This window comes from Salvelinus namaycush, unplaced genomic scaffold, assembly GCF_016432855.1.
Source record: "Salvelinus namaycush isolate Seneca unplaced genomic scaffold, SaNama_1.0 Scaffold10, whole genome shotgun sequence".
Taxonomy (NCBI): Eukaryota; Metazoa; Chordata; class Actinopteri; order Salmoniformes; family Salmonidae; genus Salvelinus; species Salvelinus namaycush.
The window spans coordinates 702,838-718,119 of record NW_024057675.1 but is presented as its reverse complement, the minus strand read 5'-3'; the positions used below and the strand labels follow the sequence as shown (position 1 = coordinate 718,119).

Genomic DNA, 15,282 nt, shown 5'->3' with positions numbered 1-15,282 from the left:
AATGACCCTAAGCACACAGCCAAGACGACGCAGAAGTGGCTTCGGGACAAGTCTCTGAATGTCCTTGAGTGGCCCAGCCAGAGACCGGACTTGAACCCGATCTAACATCTCTGGAGAGACCTGAAAATAGCTGTGCAGCGACGCTCCCCAGCCAACCTGACAGACCTTGAGAGGATCTGCAGAGAAGAATGGGGGAAACTCTCCAAATACAAGTTGGCGTCATACCCAAGAAAACTCAAGGCTGTAATCGCTGCCAAAGGTGCTTCAACAAAGTACTGATTAAAGGGTCTGAATACTTATGTAAATATGATGTTAGTTTTTTACTTTATAAATTTGCAACAATTTTTTTTTTTAAATCAGGCTTTTCTTTGTCATTATGGGGTATTGTGTGTAGATTGATGATGATAAACAATTGAATCAATTTTAGAATAAGGCCGTAACGTAACAAAATGTGGAATAAATCAAGGGATCAGAATACTTTCTGTTCTGAAGTGTAATACAAATACATTATTCAAGTGGTTAGGTGTTTTCAACAAACAAATATTTCTTAAGACAAGAAGTAGTCCATTTCTCCTCAACTATCAACCATACAAGACTATCATCCATGTTGTTGATGTTAGTTATATATGCGTGTAGTTAAAGGGCAAGGCGTGCTGCTTTGTTAAGGGCAAGGTTTGCTGGGGCTTTTCTGCACCTGATCATATGAGCAGACAGTCATCTAGATGGGACAAGACCAGAGTCTGGACAACTAGTACAGTTGATCTTTGTGTCAGAAACACAGAACATATTTTCTCCATCTTCACAACAACTTAGTCAATATGACTAGACCATGTTAACTTCTCCCCATCTTCACAACAACTTAGTCAATATGACTAGACCATGTTAACTTCTCCCCATCTTCACAACAACTTAGTCAATATGACTAGACCATGTTAACTTCTCCCCATCTTCACAACAACTTAGTCAATATGACTAGATCATGTTAACTTCTCTCCATCTTCACAACAACTTAGTCAATATGACTTGACCATGTTAACTTCTCCCCATCTTCACAACAACTTAGTCAATATGACTAGACCATGTTAACTTCTCTCCATCTTCACAACAACTTAGTCAATATGACTTGACCATGTTAACTTCTCCCCATCTTCACAACAACTTAGTCAATATGACTTGACCATGTTAACTTCTCCCCATCTTCACAACAACTTAGTCAATATGACTTGACCATGTTAACTTCTCCCCATCTTCACAACAACTTAGTCAATATGACTTGACCATGATAACTTCTCCCCATCTTCACAACAACTTAGTCAATATGACTTGACCATGATAACTTCTCCCCATCTTCACAACAACTTAGTCAATATGACTAGATCATGTTAACTTCAACTAGTTCAATGGATACACACCCTTCACGCAACAACCCCAGTTGAGGTTTAGGTCTAAGAGAGAAAGGTTTGAGCCAAACACAATGCTTTTAGATGTATTTAAGTCCAGTGTATTCTGTAAGTCCTTGCTAAGAGTCTCCGTGAGCTCCCTGGCTGTTGGTGCTGATGTGTGGAGTCTGCAGTCGTCAGCAATACATCGTCATTTTAGCTTCTTGTAAGACAAATGGCAAATAATTTGTAAACATAGAGAAGAAGTAAGGTGTGTTGGTTTGATGGCATGTTGAGGGTTTCACACTGAGGGGTTATATTTACTTTACGACCTACTGTTAGTGCTTTCATCTTAAGATGGCGGAGAGACAGTCACTTTAAAAACGGGTTCATATTGTGTGCTCATATTGTCAATTAAAATGATGTTATAATGTAGAATGTTTTGCCAATGTTATAGGTACAGTTTTCATGTTGGAATTCAATGTTATAGGTAGGAGTTTTCATGTTGTAATTCAATCGGTAGAGTTCATGTTTTTAATTCAATGTAATTAAAATTTAACGCATATGTGCTTTTAGTTTAATACATGCCACTGTATTTTTGCTTTTAATGAGAATAAATACGAAGCTCCTATGAACTTTGGCATTCTTTTTTTCCACTTACTTTAGAGAACAACTAAAAATGCAACAAGTTTTACCTGAAGTAAGATTAGCAACACGAAACATCATCCACGTAGACACACAATAGTTTCGTATCTCCTATTGGGGAAAGACTAATGAACGGACTGCACAGTCACTATGGGAGCTCTGTCTACAGCGCCCGGTTAAATTGTGCATACAAGCAATTATTTTTTTTAAACTCTGCAAACGGTTAAACTCGTGAGATATAGATGTTTTCTGTAAAGTGGGTAACATAATACTATCATCCTAAATTGAAAATGTTGATTTATTTGTACATATTAGATTGTTTTATATTATAAACTATCACTCAAATACAGTGCCTTCTGAGAGTATTCAGACCTCTTGACTTTTTCCACATTTTGTTATGTTACAGCCTTATTCTAAAAATGGATTACATAGTTTTTTTCCTTATATAATTTCCACACAATGCCCCAATAGACAAAGCAAAGCCTGGTTTTTAGACTTTTGCTACTTTCTTTTTTAAACTGAAATATCACATTTACATAAGTACTCAGTACTTTTGTTGAAGCAGCTTTCGCAGCGATGAAATATCACATTTACATAAGTACTCAGTACTTTTGTTGAAGCCGCTTTCGCAGCGATTACAGCATCGAGGCTTGGGTGTGATGCTACAAGCTTAGCACACCTGTATTTGGGGAGTTTCTCCCATTCTTCTCTGCAGAAAGGCAATTCCTTCGACCTCATGGCTTGGTTTTTGCTCTGAAATGCATTGCCAACTGTGGGACCTTATATAGACAGGTGTGTGCCTTTCCAAATCATGTCCAATCAATTGAATTTACCACAGGTGGACTCCAATCGAGTTGTAGAAACATCTCAAGGATGATCAATGGAAACACGATGCATCTGAGCTCAATTCTGAGTCTCATAGCAGAGGGTCTGAATACTTATGTAAATAAGATATTTCTGTTTGCAAAAATGTCTAAAAACCTGTTTTTGCTTTGTCATTATGGGGTATTGTGTGTAGATTGCTGATTTTTTAAATTTTATTTAATCCATTTTAGAATAAGGCTGTAACGTAATAAAATGTGGAAAAAGTCAATAGGTCTGAATACTTTCCGAAGGCACTGTACTTTCCCAACCCTTGTCGGTTTTGATATCTCATGTCAAATTAAACAAGTTAAATACCAAAGCAACTTATTTGTTTCCTCCCCCCATTTCGGGCAGCCTTCCAGAATCTCCATCCGACATTCTAGAATTTAGATGACTGTCTTCAACTAATTCTCTTCTAACCAGTGATGTAAAAGTTATTCTCAGATTCCGTGTGGCTTTTGAGTAGTGCTAGTTTGATTTCAAGGTGATATTGATAGGAGTGATGAACAAAAAAGTGTAGCGTTACACTTATCGTGATGTGGACCCACTTGAATCAAAATGCAACACATTGAAATGCATCCTGCCTGTCTTCTGCAGGTTGTCCTCTAACCAGTGATGTAAAAAAATATCTCCAGTTTCCATGTGGGTAGGGAGGTGACCGAGAACCCAATGACCACTCTGACAGAACTACAGAATTCCTTTGCTGGGATGGGAGAACCTGACAAAAGGACAACAGTCTCTACAGCACCTCAACCAATCTGGGCTTTATGGGAGAATGGCCAGATTGAAGCCACTCCTGAAGATGGAAGCCACTCCTGAGAAAAATGAAAAAGTCACATGACAGAAGGCCTGGAGTTTGCAAAAAGGCACTTGAAAGAAAGACTCAGAGCATAAGTCAAAATATTCTGTGGTCTGATGAGACAAAAATGTAACTCTTCATGTCTGGAGAAAACCAGGCATAGCTCATCACCCATCTAACACCATCCATACCTTGATGCATGGTGGTGGCAGCATCATGCTATGGGGATGCTTTTCAGTAGCAGGGACTGGAAAACTGGTAAGGATAGAGGGACAATGAATGGAGCCAAATACAGGCATATCCTTGATGAGAACTTACTTCAGAGTGAAAACGACCTTAGGCTGGGGTGGAGATTTACGTTCCAACAGGACAATGACCCAAGCATACAGCGAAAGCAATGCTGGAATGGCTTCAGAACAAGAATGTAAAAGTCCTTGACTAGCCCAGCCAAAGCCCAGACTTGCTGTTCACGCTGTGCACCATCTAACTTAACAGAGCTTGAGAAGATATGCAAGGAAGAATGGGAGAAAATCCCCAAATCCAGATGTGCAAAGCTGATACAGACATACGCAGACGACTCAAAGCTGATATACACATACCCAAGACGGCTCAAAGTTGATACACACATACCCAAGACGACTCAAAGCTGATATACACATACCCAGACGACTCAAAGTTGATACACACATACCCAAGACGACTCAAAGCTGATATACACATACCCAAGATGGCTCAAAGCTGATACACACATACACAAGACGACTTAAAGCTTATACACATGTAACAGTATAACTTTAAACCGTCCCCTCGCCCCGACACGGGCGCGAACCAGGGACCCTCTGCACACATCAACAACAGTCGCCCACGAAGCATCGTTACCCATCGCTCCACAAAAGCCGCGGCCCTTGCAGAGCAAGGGGCAACACTACATCTAGGTTTCAGAGCAAGTGACGTAACTGATTGAAACGCTACTAGCGCGTACCCGCTAACTAGCTAGCCATTTCACATCCGTTACACTCACCCCCCTTTCAACCTCCTCCTTTTCCGCAGCAACCAGTGATCCGGGTCAACAGCATCAATGTAACAGTATAACTTTAGTACGTCCCCTCGCCCCGACCCGAGCGCGAACCAGGGACCCTCTGCACACATCAACAACGGTCGCCCACGAAGCATCGTTACCCATCGCTCCACAAAGGCCGCGGCCCTTGCAGAGCAAGGGGCAACACTACATCTAGGTTTCAGAGCAAGTGACGTAACTGATTGAAACGCTACTAGCGCGTACCCGCTAACTAGCTAGCCATTTCACATCCGTTACACTCACATACACAAGATGACTTAAAGCTTATACACACATACCCAAGATGGCTCAAAGCTGATATACACATACCCAAGATGGCTCAAAGCTGATACACACATACCCAAGATGGCTCAAAGCTGATATACACATAACCAAGACGACTCAAAGCTGATATACACATACCCAAGACGACTCAAAGTTGATACAGACATACCCAAGACGACTCAAAGCTGAACCAGACATACCTGAGACGACTCAAAGCTGATATACACATACCCAAGACGACTCAAAGCTGATACACACATACCCAAGACGACTCAAAGCTGATACAGACATACCCAAGACGACTCAAAGCTGAACCAGACATACCCGAGACGACTCAAAGCTGATCCAGACATACCCAGACGACTCAAAGCTGATCCAAACATCCCAAGACGACTCAAAGCTGTAATCACCACCAAAGGTGCTTCTACAAAGCATTGACTCTGGGGTGTGAATACTTATGTACATTTGACATTTCCGTATTTAATTTTCAATAAATTAGCTAAAATTGCTAAAAACATGTTTTCACTTTGTCATGATGGGTTATTGTGTGTAGATGGGTGAGACAAACATATATTTAATCCATTTTTAATTCAGGCTGCAAGACAACTAAATAAGTCAAGGGGTGTGAATACTTTCTGAAGGCACTGTATAAGTGTAGAATAGATAGTGGATTTTCTAAATCGATACTCGATTGCTCTGGCCTGTGTGACTGAACGCAACAACAGCAGTCAAAGCGGAAGTTGCTACCCTGCTAAATATGGAAGCTGAACGAGTCGTGCAGGTACTAGCCTTTAAGCAAGATATCATCTGATTCTCCGAAATACATCAGCCACAGGACAACTTTGTTTGGAAGTCGTAATGGACCAATAGCCTTAACTGAATAGATATAGCTAGCTAGCTACCTCATTTTCCACGTGGAAAAATACTTTAGAAAGCTAGCTGGGATTTTCTACAAGGAATCTGGTGAGTTGGCCAGTTTCTGTGCACTTAGACTGCAAACATTAGTCGCCCTTATCTATTTATGACGACAATGTTACTAATTAGAGTTTTGTGAAGTGCAAACAAACACGGCAGTGCAACTATCACCCGGAAGTTATGTTCCCGCCCAACTAGTCGTCGGTGCATGTTAGTCTGATACTGTTCCCTTTTAATAAAAGATGAATAGCTCAAATCAACCATATGGTTTTATTTTCCAGTCAATGCCTTTTAAACTACGTTATGAATTCCTGCCAAAATACCAAAGAGTTTTGTAGTTGATTTGGTTGCGTTCATGTTGAAATTACGTCATTAGTCAAGATCTCAGAGTTCCCTAATTTGGCTAAATATAAGCAAGACAAACCCGTTTTGGAGATATCTGGTTATCATCAAAATAAATAAATCACGTTTTTGGAATCATTCAGCAGTTTTTATCTGATTTAAAAAGCACGTTACCATTGGCAATGAATGTTGAAAGTTGCATTTATATTTATAAAACTTAAGTTGAAAATGATGCTGTCATTGCTTCCTGTTCACGAGACATTTTGATAAATAGCCTAATGTCATAACACAGTTTTAATATCACTCCATAACCAATACGCAGGAACAGTTCGTGATATATTGAAAACCTAAACATACAATTTGCTATCTAAAAAAATGATAATGATGGCACCGGAGGGGATGGCTTCCGTTTATGGACTACTAACCATTTGTAGTATTTTCTTCCGGCTTGTTCAACACATTTTGTAAATATTGTTTCTGCCACCAGCTCTTATGACCATAAAGTGCTTATAGTTATCAGAACAGCGATTACTCACCTCGAACTGGAGGTGAGTTGTACGCAAAAGGACTTACTGTTCTGCCCGGACCAGGCACAAATCCCCTTCATTCACATGAAGAGGAGACGCCGATACAGGGGCCACAGATCCGGATGTCTTGTGAGAGTCCTTCGGCGAGTGGGTAAACCGCCTCTACCATTCGTCCTATCGGAGAATAAACTGGATGCACTTCGTTCGAGACTATCCTACGAAACGGGACTGTAATATCTTACGCTTCACTGAGTCGTGGCTGAATGACGACATGGATAATATACAGTTGGCTGGATTTTCCCGTGCATCGGCAAGACAGACCAGCTACCTCCGGTAAGACGAGGGGTGGTGAACTGTGTATTTGTCAATAACAGCTGGTGCGCGATCTCTGATTTATTAAGGACGTCTCAAGGTTTTACTCGACTGAGATAGAGTACCTCATGATAAGCTGTAGACGACACTGTTTACCAAGAGTTTTCATTTCTATTTTTTTGTAGCTGTCTATTTACCACCACAAACCGATGCTGGCACTAAGACCGCACTCGATGAGCCGTATAAGGCCATAAGCAAACAAAGAAATCCTCATCCAGAATTGGTGCTCCTAGTGGTCAGGGACTTTAATGCAGGGAAACTCAATTCTGTTATACTTAAAACTATAAAGTTCTCCCTTGCCCTCCATTTGGCAAATCTGACCATAATTCTATCCTACTAAAGCAGGAAGTACCAGTGACTCGCTCAATACGGAAGTGGTCAGATGATGCATATGCAAAGCTACAGGACTGTTTTGCTAACACAGATTGGAATATGTTCCGGGATTCACCCGATGGCATTGAGGAGTATACCACATCAGTCACCGGCTTCATCAATAAGTGCATCGTTGACGTCATCCCCATAGTGACCGTACGTACATATCCCAACCAGAAGCCATGGATTACAGGGAACAACCGCATGAGCTAAAGGCTAGAGCTGCTGCTTTAAAGGAGCTGGACACTAACCCAGACACTTACAAGAAATCTCGCTATGCCCTCCGACGAACCATCAAACAGGCAAAGCGTCTATACAGGACTAAGATTTCATCCTACTACACCGGCTCTGACGCTCGTATTACAAAGGGAAGCCCATCTGCGAGCTGCCCAGTGACACGAGCCTACCAGACGAGCTAAATGACTTCTATGTGTGCTTCGAGGCAAGCAACACTGAAGCATGCATGAGAGCACCAGCTGTTCCGGATGACTGTGTGATCACGCTCTCTGTAGCCAATATCAGTAAGACCTTTTAACAGTTCAACATTCACAAGGCCGCAGGGCCAGACGAATTACCAGGTCGTGTACTCGGAGCATGCGCTGACAAACTGGCAAGTGTCTTCACTGACATTTTCAACCTGTCCCTGACCGAGTCTGTACCTCCACGTTTCAAGCAGACCACTATAGTCCCTGTGCCCAAGAACACCAAGGTAACCTGCCTAAATGACTACCAACCCGTAGCACCCATGTCAGTAGCTTTGAAAGGATTGCCCCAACAGATCCACAGATGACGCAATCTCTATTGCACTCCACACTGCCCTTTCACACCTTTCACACCTACAGCTCAGTGTTTAACACCATAGTGCCCTCAAAGCTCATTGCTAAGGACCTTTGGACTAAACAGCTCTGCAACTGGAACCTGAACTTCCTGGCGGGCCGCCCACAGGTGGTAAAGGTAAGCAACAACCTATCTGCCACGCTGATGGTAGACCCTCAGGGTTGCGTGCTTAGTCCCCTCCTGTACTCCTTGTGGCCAAGCACGACTCCAACACCATTAAGTTTGCCGACGGCACAACGGTGGTAGGTCTGATCACCGACAACGATGAGACGGCCGATAGGGATGAGGTCAGAGACCTGCATCCGACCGCAATGCACTACAGAGGTTAGTGCGTATGGCACAGCACATCCAGGACCTCTGTACCAGGCTGTATCAGAGGAAGGTCTTAAATTAAAGACTTCAGCCACCTAAATCATAGACTTTTCTCTGCTGCCGCGCGGTACCGGAGCGCCAAGTCTAGGTCCAAAAGGCTCCTTAACAGCTTCTACCCCCCCCCCCCCCCCCCCCCCCCAAGGCATTAGACTGCTGAACAGCTTCTACCCCCAAGCCATAAGACTCCTGAACAGCTTCCACCCCCAAGCCATAAGACTCCTGAACAGCTTCCACCCCCAAGCCATAAGACTCCTGAACAGCTTCCACCCCCAAGCCATAAGACTCCTGAACAGCTTCCACCCCCAAGCCATAAGACTCCTGAACAGCTTCCACCCCCAAGCCATAAGACTCCTGAACAGCTTCCACCCCCAAGCCATAAGACTCCTGAACAGCTTCCACCCCCAAGCCATAAGACTCCTGAACAGCTTCCACCCCCAAGCCATAAGACTCCTGAACAGCTTCCACCCCCAAGCCATAAGACTCCTGAACAGCTTCTACCCCCAAGCCATCAAGACTCATGAACAGCTTCTACCCCCAAGCCATCAGACTCATGAACAGCTTCTACCCCCAAGCCATAAGACTCCTGAACAGTTCATCAAATGGCTACCAAGACTATTTGCATTAACCCCCTTTTTTGTGCTGCTGCTACTCACTGTTTATCATCTATGCATTAGTCAATTTACTCCTCCCTACATGTACATATTACCTCGACTAACCCGAGCAGACATTGAATATCCCTTTGAGCATGGTGAAGTTATTAATCACACTTTGGATGGTGTACTTGAATGAAACTCTAACCATTTTGGTTGGAGAGTTGAGCCATTTTTAACCAGGAGCTCTAGAAAGTTGTCATAGTGGCTACACAGCAGCCTGGGCGTTCGTCCTCCTTTACAATTTTTTTAAATTTTCTTCTTCTGGAGAAGGTGTCTCAAGATGAACATTTTCACGATTTCACTAATATCATCAAAGTCAATAAATCATCGCAGTTTTTTTTACCTGATTAAGTAGAATCCTGTTGAAAAAAACAAGTTGATATTCATACTGTTGCTGCTTCCTGTAATTATAGCAAAGTGTCAAAACACTGGTTTTAAATGTCCAAATTCATCGTCAATATGCTGAAATGAGTCGTGATATGTTGAAGACCAAGACATAAAGATGACTCCCTACAAACACGTGTCACTCTTGTGCTCAGATTACTTGTATTTTAGTTACGACATAACAAAATACAAGTATCTTAACTACTCCCTGAACTACTCTCACTACTCTGTGAAACTGGAAACACTTATCTCCCTCACTAGCTTTAAGCACCAGCTGTCAGAGCAGCTCACAGATCACTGCACCTGTACATAGCCCATCTATAATTTAGCCCAAACAACTACCTCTTCCTCTACTGTATTTCTTTTTATTTTGCTCCTTTGCACCCCATTATTTATTACTGACCATCTTACAGATCCTCGACTTCGGCGATGTAATTTACAAAATAGCCTCCAATACCCTACTCAACAAATTGGATGCAGTCTATCACAGTGCCATCCGTTTTGTCACCAAAGCCCCATATACTACCTACCACTGCGACCTTTACGCTCTCGTTGGCTGGCCTTCGCTTCATACTCGTCGCCAAACCCATTATTTCTATTTCTACTTTCCACATTCTACCACTGCAAATCTATCATTCCAGTGTTTTACTTGCTATATTGTATTTACTTCGCCACCATGGCCTTTTTTTTTGCCTTTACCTCCCTTATCTCACCTCATTTGCTCACATTGTATGTAGACTTATTTTTTCTACTGTATTATTGACTGTATGTTTGTTTTACTCCATGTGTAACTCTGTGTTGTTGTATGTGTCGAACTGCTTTGCTTTATCTTGGCCAGGTTGCAATTGTAAATGAGAACTTGTTCTCAACTTGCCTACCTGGTTAAATAAAGGTGAAATAAATAAATAAAACTCACGCACCAACATTTACCAAGCGGTCACTCCAGACTGAAATGTATTAGCTTTTTCTAATGTAATCTATAGTGCGCACAAATTAATCACTCGCATCAATATTGTATTGAAATCAATGAAACTGGGACAATAGCTGTGGCAGCACCTACCATTTGCTCTCTTCTAAAAGACAAACCAACACAATCTTGGGTATACTACATATATATACCTGTTGATAGATGAGAACCTCATACCCAGCCTTACTGTGTATTAATACTGTGTTGTGATGTATCATTTTTCTATTACAGGTGTATGGACTTCCTGCTGTCTTCTTCTACTACTACAGGTCATCTAAAGTGTATGGACTTCCTGCTGTCTTCTTCTACTACAGGTCATCTAAAGTGTATGGACTTCCTGCTGTCTTCTTCTACTACAGGTCATCTAAAGTGTATGGACTTCCTGCTGTCTTCTTTTATTACAGGCCATCTAACGTGTATGGACTTCCTGCTGTCTTCTTCTACTACAGGTCATCTAAAGTGTATGGACTTCCTGCTGTCTTCTTCTACTACAGGTCATCTAACGTGTATGGACTTCCTGCTGTCTTCTTCTACTACAGGTCATCTAAAGTGTATGGACTTCCTGCTGTCTTCTTCTACTACAGGTCATCTAAAGTGTATGGACTTCCTGCTGTCTTCTTCTACTACAGGTCATCTAAAGTGTATGGACTTCCTGCTGTCTTCTTCTACTACAGGTCATCTAAAGTGTATGGACTTCCTGCTGTCTTCTTCTACTACAGGTCATCTAAAGTGTATGGACTTTCTGCTGTCTTGCCATTGACTGCATTGTCATTGTTCCCACCAGCAGGACAACATGAGTGGAGAGAAAGAAACATTGTTGGAAGAAATCAAACAGAGTTTACACCCTCTAACGGAGGATCATTTACTTTACCTGTGTGAACGCTGTGGAATTGATGGCTCCCAAGTTAAAGGAAAGCACCATCGCTCGTTGCGACGTAAAATCATGGAGGAAATGTGGGAAAATGCAGATTCGGTCAAATCGGAGGAGCAGGGAATGTCTTGGTTACTCCGACTGAAAGATGACATCAGAAAGATACAGGAAGAATCTAGTGTGGCACCCATGAGTCCCAGCCAGTCGGATGATGACGAAACGGGTAAGAAGAATGGGGTTGGGGCAGGGGCCCGTGTGGGTCACAGGATGAAAATAGCAATGATAAAAAATAAAAATACATTTTATAAATAGAATTCTGGGATGTAAGAGCGCTGTCAGTGTAAATGACTGAAACCAAATAAAATATGTAGAAAAAAAGAATGGAGACATATATATATATGTATATATATATATATATATATATACTTTTGAATAATAGGCTGTAATCTATGAAGAACTTTGAAAGAGAAAAAGCTCCCAGACAATCAGGCCGTTTGATAGGGTTCTAATGTTTGAGCATAAGAATACAGCATTAGCCATGTCACAATGGGTAGAATTGTAGCAAATGATCTTAAACTGCAACATGTTCTTTCAGTTCCATGGCAATGTGTGTGTATATGTTTTCACTGCTCAACCCTTATTGGTTGGTTGTGACTCAATACATCTGTATTGGTGGGTCAAGAAGCAACATTCTTTTTGGCTACAATCTGCTTCTGTAACAGTTCATTGATTGGTAAATATTTATTAATTGAGCCATATTTCCTGAACGTAACTATTCAGTGTTGTATAGCAGCTCATCTGTGTTGGATGGGGAAGATACTTCAACACTAGTTCATTGTGAAATACTTTGGTGCATATGAGGAACCTTAACTTCATGTCTTTGTTTCACAGGGGACAACCCTAACGGTCGCTCGCTCAGTGGGAGGGTCTTATCATCTGGGAAGTCTCCAGGGTTGAAAGGGATCCAGCGACCTTACAGCTGTGATGTATGTGAGAAGAGCTTCACTCAATCAGGAAACCTACGAAGACACCAAACAGTACACACAGGAGAGAAACCTTACAGTTGTGATCATTGTGGGAAAATCTTTTGTAGTTCAGGAGCCCTGACTATTCACAAGCGTCTACACACTGGAGAGAAACCTTACAGCTGTGATCAGTGTGGGAAAAGCTTTTCTAGTTCAGGAGCCCTGATTATTCACAAGCGTCTACACACTGGAGAGAAACCTTACAGCTGTGATCAATGTGGGAGGAGCTGCAAAGATGCCACAGCCCTGAATGAACACATGCGTACACACACAGGAGAGAAACCTTTTAGCTGCGATGTTTGTGGAATTCGTTTTTCTCGACAAAGCAACCTGAATGTACACATGCGCAGACACACAGGAGAGAGGCCTTACATCTGTGATCAATGTGGGAAGAGCTTCACTCGGTCAACGGACCTGACCAAACACAGACGCATTCACACCAGCGAGAAACCATACAGCTGTGACCAGTGTGGGAAGAACTTCACTCGGTCAGGAAACCTGGCGAGTCATCAGAAAACCCACACAGTCAGAGAGAAAAACGAGGCCGGCGGCGGGAGAAGTCAGGCAGGTGGAGAGGGAACCCACACAGGAAAGATACAGGAAGAATCTACTGTGGTACCCGTGAGGCCCAGCCAGTCTGATGATGATGCAGGTAAGAAGAATGGTGTGTATTAGTCTACAATCTGCTTCTGTAACAGTTCATTGATTGGTAAATATTTATTAATTGAGCCATATTTCCTGAACGTAACTATTCAGTGTTGTATAGCAGCTCATCTGTGTTGGATGGGGAAGATACTTCAACACTAGTTCATTGTGAAATACTTTGGTACATGTGAGGAACCTTAACTTCATGTCTTTGTTTCACAGGGGACAACCCTAACGGTCGCTCGCTCAGTGGGAGGGTCTTATCATCTGGGAAGGCTCCAGGGTTGAAAGTGATCCAGCGACCTTATAGCTGTGATGTATGTGAGAAAAGTTTCCCACGTTTAGGAGACCTAAAGAGACACCAGATAATACACACAGGAGAGAAACCATATGGCTGTGATCAATGTGGGAAGAGTTTCTGTACATCAGGACAACGGATTATACACAAGCGAACACACACAGGAGAGAAACCTTATCGCTGTGATCAATGTGGGAAGAGTTTTGCTCGAACTGATTACCTGACCGAACACAAGCTAACACACACTGGAGAGAAGCCTCATAGCTGTGATAAATGTGGAAAGGGCTTCACTCGGCCTAACTGCTTGGCTGCACACAAGCTAACACACACAGGAGAGAAGCCCTACCTCTGCTCAGACTGTGGGAAGAGCTTCTATACACCAGCAAAGTTGAAAGAGCACGAGCGATCACACACAGAAGAGAACCCTTACGGGTGTGGTCTGTGTGGGAAGATCTTTGCTTGTTCAGGTTCCCTGACTAAACACCAGCGTGTACACACAGGAGAGAAGTTTTACAGGTGTGGTCTGTGTGGGAAGAGCTTTGCTTGTTCGGATTCCCTGACTAAACACAAGCGTGTACACACTGGAGAGAAACCTTACAGCTGTGATCAGTGTGGGGAGAGCTTTGCTCGTTTGGGAGCCCTGACTATTCACAAGCGTCTACACACTGGAGAGAAACCTTACAGCTGTGCTCAATGTGGGAAGAGCTGCAAAGATGCCACGGCCCTGAATGAACACATGCGTACACACACAGGAGAGAAACCTTTCCCCTGCTATGTCTGTGGAATGAGTTTTTCTCGACGAAGCACCCTGAAAGTACACATGCGCAGACACACAGGTGAGAAGCCTTACAGCTGTGATCAATGTGGGAAGAGATACGCTCATCCAGGTGATTTGAAAATACACATTAGAGTACACACCGGAGAGAAACCATACAGCTGTGACCAGTGTGGGAAGAGCTTCACTCAGTCAACAAACCTGACTAAGCACAGACGTGTTCACTCTGTAGAGAAACCCTAAAGCTGTGATCTATGTTGTATGAACTTTACTCAGTCAACAAACCTGACTAAGCACAGACGTGTTCACTCTGGAGAGAAACCATACAGCTGTGATCTATGTTGTATGAACTTAGCTTATTTGTATCTTATTTCATGGGCTCATTGTCAATTAAATCATGTAGAATATTTTAACATTGTTATAGTAAGAGTTCATGTTTTTAATTCTATTTAATTCAAATTGAATCCATATGTGAATACATACCACTTTATTTTACTTTTAATAAAATTAAATACAAAGATCCTTTATAAATAGCTGTTATGAACTTTGGCATTCCTTTTTCTTCACTTTGACCCTGCTGGTTATCTATGAACAGTTGAACATCTTGGCCATGTTCTGTTATAATCTCCACCCGGCACAGCCAGAAGAGGGCTGGCCATCCCTCATAGCCTGGTTCCTCTCTAGGTTTCTTCCTAGGTTCTGGCCTTTTCTAGGGAGTTTTTCCTAGCCACTGTGATTCTACATCTTCATTGCTTACTGTTTGGCTTTTAGGCTGGGTTTCTGTACAGCACTTTGAGACATCAGCTGATGTATGAAGGACTTTATAAATACATTTGATTGATTGACTTGACCTGTTCTTCAGAGAACAAGACGAAATGCAGCAAGTTGTTTCCTGAAG

At 42.4% G+C, this 15,282-nt stretch overlaps 1 protein-coding gene across 1 annotated transcript; it reads left to right on the top strand.

Moving 5' to 3' along the window:
• The first annotated feature begins 11,571 nt into the window (after positions 1-11,571).
• LOC120035257 (zinc finger protein 431-like) lies at positions 11,572-14,861 on the top strand. The gene is made up of 3 exons (XM_038982051.1): positions 11,572-11,864; positions 12,533-13,318; positions 13,534-14,861. Exons 1-3 carry the CDS (start codon positions 11,714-11,716, stop codon positions 14,625-14,627), a joined length of 2,031 nt encoding a protein of 676 aa, XP_038837979.1. The 5' UTR covers positions 11,572-11,713; the 3' UTR covers positions 14,628-14,861.
• The last annotated feature ends 421 nt before the right edge of the window (positions 14,862-15,282 follow it).